This window comes from Anabrus simplex, chromosome 1, assembly GCF_040414725.1.
Source record: "Anabrus simplex isolate iqAnaSimp1 chromosome 1, ASM4041472v1, whole genome shotgun sequence".
Classification (NCBI taxonomy): domain Eukaryota; kingdom Metazoa; phylum Arthropoda; class Insecta; order Orthoptera; family Tettigoniidae; genus Anabrus; species Anabrus simplex.
In genome coordinates this window covers 339,215,502-339,221,501 of record NC_090265.1, presented here as the reverse complement: position 1 = coordinate 339,221,501, position 6,000 = coordinate 339,215,502, and the positions used below count along the sequence as shown (strand labels likewise).

Genomic DNA, 6,000 nt, shown 5'->3' with positions numbered 1-6,000 from the left:
CGAGAAAGTGTTGAGGGAAATTTTCGAGATATTAATTACTCACTAATTACTCACAATACATTCAACTGGTGAAAATATTCTTGAATTGGTTACTTTTAAACACCTGCACTGCTATTGTAACCGTGTTATGTGCATTTTATATTGACCGGAAAAATCTTAACCTAAAAGCAGCCTTTAAACGTGATTAGTGGGCGCGAATTTCAGTGTTCCGACTGTTCGTTCACGTTCCCTGCAGCTTTATGCTGGACCATGGCCATAACTACACACAGGCACACACCACACAGCACGTTCCGTACAGGCACATTCCCAGTTCCCACTGGCGCTTAGCATGTAATGTTGCCTCTCGAAGTTCTCTCTACACTGGGCAGTTACAGTCCCACGTCCCGTGCACCCGCTGCACAGTTCAGCTAGTAGGCGAAGGGCAGTGCATAGTGGCGCTTCTGATGGGACAGCGAGTCAGTGTCTCCGGCTCGCTTGAGAATGTTTCGGAACAATTGACACTCGGTGTTCTGGAACAGCGGAGCATAACTGTGCACCGTCACATTGTGCCGAAACAGGGACATAGTGCCCAACCCTAGTGGCTTTACGTCGCACCGACACAGATAGGTCTTATAGCGACGATGGGATAGGAAAGGCCTAGGAGTTGGAAGGAAGCGGCTGTGGCCTTAATTAAGGTACAGCCCCAGCATTTGCCTGGTGTGAAAATAGGAAACCACGGAAAACCATCTTCATGGCTGCCGACAATGGGATTCGAACAAGCTATCTCCAGGATGCAAGTCCACAGTCGCACGCCTCTAACCGCAGGCAATGTTAAATTTGATCCCTCAAAAGGAAACTGTTACAGCAGAATTGGAAATAAGACATGCTCAGTTTAATGTTATATTTGTAGTCAAATAATGCTTTAATAAATAATTTCTCTTCGATATTCAGAACTTTTTTCACTATTACACTAAAATTAATTACCCTATGTAGTACAAAATTAGCGAAGTTGCCTAGGTTGGCAACGCTCCATGTGATGCTCGCAATATTTGAAAAAAAAAAATCAAATTACATTACAACATGCAGTTGAGAAAATTACCTATTCATTCTCCTAAAATTTTAAAATTATCTGCGTGTTGTAGCCTATTTCATTATTTAGGTGTCTTCAACATTGAAAGAAGATGATTTAGTCTGATAATATACAACCTTGAGAAATATAACATGTCAATTTCATTATTTTAAAATATATTTTTTTTTGTATTCTCGCTCATATGTTGTGGCGGACATGTCCTTACGCCAGTGTTTTGTTTCTAAAGCTGCTACACTTCTGTTGTTATTGGTCGTAACTTTCAGCTGTTATGTATGGTTCGCAATTTGTAATCCTGTATTTTGTAGATAATATGCATTTCATCGCTTTTTGACAATATTTTCATATTGTTACTAGCTGCAAGATGTGAGCTTAGTCATTGGATGCGAATATAAGCGCTGCCGGTTTTTAAATGTATGTTGTCGGACTTGGATCTATGTGGATCTGTGTTTATTCGTATAGGTTAAGTTAATTTTATTAATCGTGTTATGAACTAATGTGTTATGAATTAGCCTAATTAGTACATCTGGATTTCATTTATATTATTTAATGGCAGTTCATTTCGCCAACGATGTTTATGAAGCATATTAGAATTGCCATTAATAATCCCTTGGTGAGGTATGGGTCAACTGCACACTTAAACAGACAAGGAGACCTACATATTGATATCAATGGCTGTAGATATCAACGTGATGAATGGACCAATATCAGCCCTAAAGTATTGTCCCATTTTGGTAGAAACTTACATTTACAAAAGAACCATCCTTTGTCATTAATACGGCAAAGAATAGTTAATTATTTTTATAAAAGATTCGTTGGTCGTACAGGAAATGCAATTTTTTCTGTTTACGACAGTTTGAATCCAATAGTCACAGTGAAACAGAATTTTGATAGTTTATTGATTCCTCTTGATCATCCAAGTCGAAAGAAAACCGACTGTTATTATGTAAATAGTGATTACCTCCTTCGAGCACATACAACTGCTCATCAAGCAGAGCTTATTGGGATGGGCCTTAATAACTTTCTTATTGTTGGAGATGTTTATAGAAGAGATGAGATAGATTCAAAACATTATCCTGTTTTTCATCAACTTGACGCAGTTCGATTGTGCACTAAACAGGAAGTAAGTTTAATATTACTATCAATAAAGAAACCTATGAACTTCCTGATTTGCCTAGTTTTGCTGATACATTAAGTTACTTATTTTTAACACAAATACTCTACAATGCTAATTCTGTATCTTGTACAGATATTCAGAGATGTTCCTGATGACGAGGGTCTTAAGATCTTTGAAAACACTGGGAGGCGTACAGACAATAAGCAAGAAGTTCATACATTGGAAGCTACAAAGATTATGGAGCATGAATTGAAAAGAACTCTGACTGGCTTAGCCCAAGCCTTATTTGGAAAACGTAAGTAGTTTAGTAGTGTTAGATTATAAAACTAACAGTGTCTTTCTTTTAAAATTTTATGCATTTGGAGGGCAATGCAGGCACTCTCAATTTGTGACGGAGCCAAGCCAGTCGGAGGAGAAGCTAAGCAGACCAACGTGCGTCCGTCCAACTCTTGCCCCATTTCTCTACAGGGTCAGGTGTGAAGTGAGATGAATTTTCATAGAGAGTTTTTATGATCATAGGCCCTCTCCGATGTCAAACTCTTCAGCGGAGTTATTGAGATTAAACGACAGTTGGAAGGGAGGGGGTGTCACGATTGGACTGGGAGTGAGGACTTTATTCTTTGATTGGTTCCTGAGCAGTTGGAAAGAGATAGTTTGGAAGATCCTCTGAATGAAATTGAATTGAATTATAGTGCTATTAAAACAATGTGCGTGTTCTGACAGCTCTCGGCGTGGTAGTAGGAGGTGGCAGTTACTATGGCAACCAGTACACGCCTCCCATTTCAGCCAATCCCAGCTCGGCATGCACTCTCCCTTTTCCTACCCCCGCTGTCTGAAAGCTTCGTGAGGCGGTCGGTCCGAGTTCCATGTTGCCAATATAGTATACCGTAGCACATGTGGCTGGGCTAACAATGTCTACTTTGAGAGATATCATTGTCTGTATAGTGTGTTTTTTAAATCAACTAAATATTATAGTGCTATTGTGTTCGTGTTAATAAGTGTATCGTTATCGAGGCTGGCATTCTAGTGTAGTGTAAATTATAGTATTGTGTAGTATAGTGTAATTTTAACACCGTCTCATTTACTGAACTCAAAATGTTGCAACCCGTTCAGAGCGCCGTTAAACAACGAGGGCGACCTAGAATTCATTCACCTAGAAAAAAGGCAAGCGTAATGGGGAGGTATGGCTTCGCTATTCGTGGTCAAGCTCGCGATATGGTATGTGCCTTACGGGAATATTTTGAGGCTGAAGGGAAAAATGGAGGCCCACTGACAGACGTTAACAAAGTTGTAGAAAGAACAGCAGCAGCTTTAAAATTTCTCAAGCTACAGTAATTAGAATAGGGAAAGAAAAAGAAAAGAAATAAAAGGAGCCTTGGGAAGAAGGGGAAAGAGAGGGAGTGGATGTAATTGGACCATCACATGACAGGTTATCAACACCGGGCAAAACCCGACTCATTAAAGCCTATGAGGAAGGGGAATGAGGAGTTTGTCTTACGATATTTGAGCTGATAAAATCACTGCTGAGCCATCTTGGAATAATAGCAACGATATTTAACGTTTTTCTAACTCTTTCATGATCGCCGTTAATGGATATTATTTTCCGCAGAGCCTAGCGCAGAACGAGAGCTGTTGACTGTGATGTAGTAACTCGTGCCGGATCATATGGCAACACAGCGCTCCCATTCCTTTGTGCGGCGCCACGTGCTGCGAACTGTCAGAACACGCACATTGTTTTAATAGCACTATAGGCTGCTCGTCCACTGGAAGCTACTATACTTGATTACGAGATGAGGCGACTGATTCATGCGACTATATCTGACTGGGGTCGTCCACTGCAGGCAACTTCGCGCGGCTGTCAGTTGGAGTCCATACTCCGTACAGTTCTCTGTGAATTTCTGTAGTAGGTGTTGTCAAGTTATTGACCATTAAAGATTCTCTGAGATTGATGATAAGGTTTTAGTTTACTTTTTGGAGATTTACTACCTGATGAGGTGTCTGAGGAAAAATCACAAAAGAAGATATCGGTGTTAACACTAGCCAGTAGCGTAGCCGAGATCGACCAATGGGTGGTGGGAGTGTTTATAGTTACAAATTGATGACCGAACATCATGAAGGTGCTTGTGAGTGAGTGGTGTGCGCATCATTATTGTCTTTATAAGGACATTGGTACAAGTGAATTATGTTGATATTCAGATTGCAGTACAACACAAAATCTTACAATAAAATGCAGAACAAGAACAATACGATCAAGGTCAACAGTTTACAGCAAATGGTATGTTCAGATTACAATATAAAATCCAACTTTCAAGGCTTCTTAGAAAATAAATTCAAGAGAGCTGTTGGTTTTAAAATTACGACTGTGAATGTTGAAAAACGCCAACACTTTGAATCAACTTTCACTTGTTTATGTCAGTTTCCGTTTATTTTCTTTTGTAAAACATCCATGGAAGGGAAGGCTACGCCCCTAACACTATCTAAAAGGAAGCCAATGGGAGATTCAACTATCTGTTCGATGATTTGAACAAAGAAGTTCTTTGATTATTATTGGGTGTGTCCAGAAACTACATTCTGAATGCAATAGACCAAGAATAGCCAAAATGCCACACTTCAGGGGGACGCCTTTGACACGCTTAACTGAGAATTGATAGGAAGCGATATGAATACTTTTTTAAAAGCTTTGAATTTTTAAGAGAGTCAAAGGTCAAATTAAGTATGTTATTTAAGATATCAGTGCAACAAACAAAAATAAGGAAGATACACATCCGTCAGAAAGATCCACGTAAGAAGAGTTAAACAGAAATATAAAACCTTTATTTCTAATTTCAACGGTCTCTACATGTTGTGTTTTGTTCCAACCCCACTGTCGGCAGCCCTGAAGAAGGTTTCTCAAGGCAAATGCTGGGGCTGTACTTCCGAGCATGGCCACTTCCTTCCCACTCCTAGCCCTTTCCTGCCCCATCGTTGCCATAAGACCTATCCGTGCGGTGTGACGTAAAGCAAATTGTAAAATTTAAAAGTAATGTTGTTTTCAACCATTTTCCTTTGAATTTTTATTTTATAGTTCTCAAGAAACATTGGTTGTAACTCCACAATACATATAACTTTACCATTGTGTTTGTTACAACGCCCCTTGTTACCAAACAATTGTCGTAAATCCACATCTATAGGGCCGGATTCCACTTCAAGAGTGTCGTTGGGTGGGCTTGTTTCTGGTTTTGGTTTGATGGGTCACGATGACAGGGATCATGTGTATTTATACGGAGACGGCGTCTGCAGAGAAGTTTGACTAATTCATCCCCTTCTTTAAAACGTGCTGGAGTTTATTTCTCACAGCCATTTTGACTGTCAGGAAACTTCTTCATGTATGGAAGGAGGCTTACCAAAAATTGGTAATCGCTGTCATCCTTAACGCCACTTTCAACAAATAACTTTAAATTTTTCGCCATCAGATTTTGTATCGTTCATTTTCTTCCACTTAACGTATGGTGTTTGGTGTTAGTTGTTGGAGGCCCCAATTTTGTTTGTTCAGGAGAAGAGCTATGCTGACGTGGATCAATTGCAGCATGTTGCTGAAATTATAAATATACGTAGGTCGAGTCGTAAGTCATGGCAACTTTTTTTTTTCTCTCGCGAACAGGAGATAACACGGAAAATCTAAGATATGCATTTGGAAACGTACGGTATGTATTTGCGTATGATGCCACTAGATAGTGTATGTAAACAACAGTGTGGGTCTAAGCATGCCCCCAAGTTCGGTGTGTGAGTGAGAGCATCACAAAATGGAAGTCAACAAGCAGGAGCAACGGTTGTGTAT

The 6,000-nt window shown here is 39.8% G+C and overlaps 1 protein-coding gene across 1 annotated transcript in view; it reads left to right on the top strand.

Moving 5' to 3' along the window:
• The first annotated feature begins 1,301 nt into the window (after window positions 1–1,301).
• PheRS-m (Phenylalanyl-tRNA synthetase, mitochondrial) overlaps window positions 1,302–6,000 on the top strand; it is a 77,500-nt gene continuing 72,801 nt past the window's right edge. The window contains exons 1-2 of the mRNA XM_067134859.2: window positions 1,302–2,189; window positions 2,316–2,478. Coding sequence (XP_066990960.1) covers window positions 1,638–2,189; window positions 2,316–2,478 — 715 coding nt within the window. The 5' untranslated portion in view covers window positions 1,302–1,637. The remainder of the gene's footprint in view (window positions 2,190–2,315; window positions 2,479–6,000) is intronic.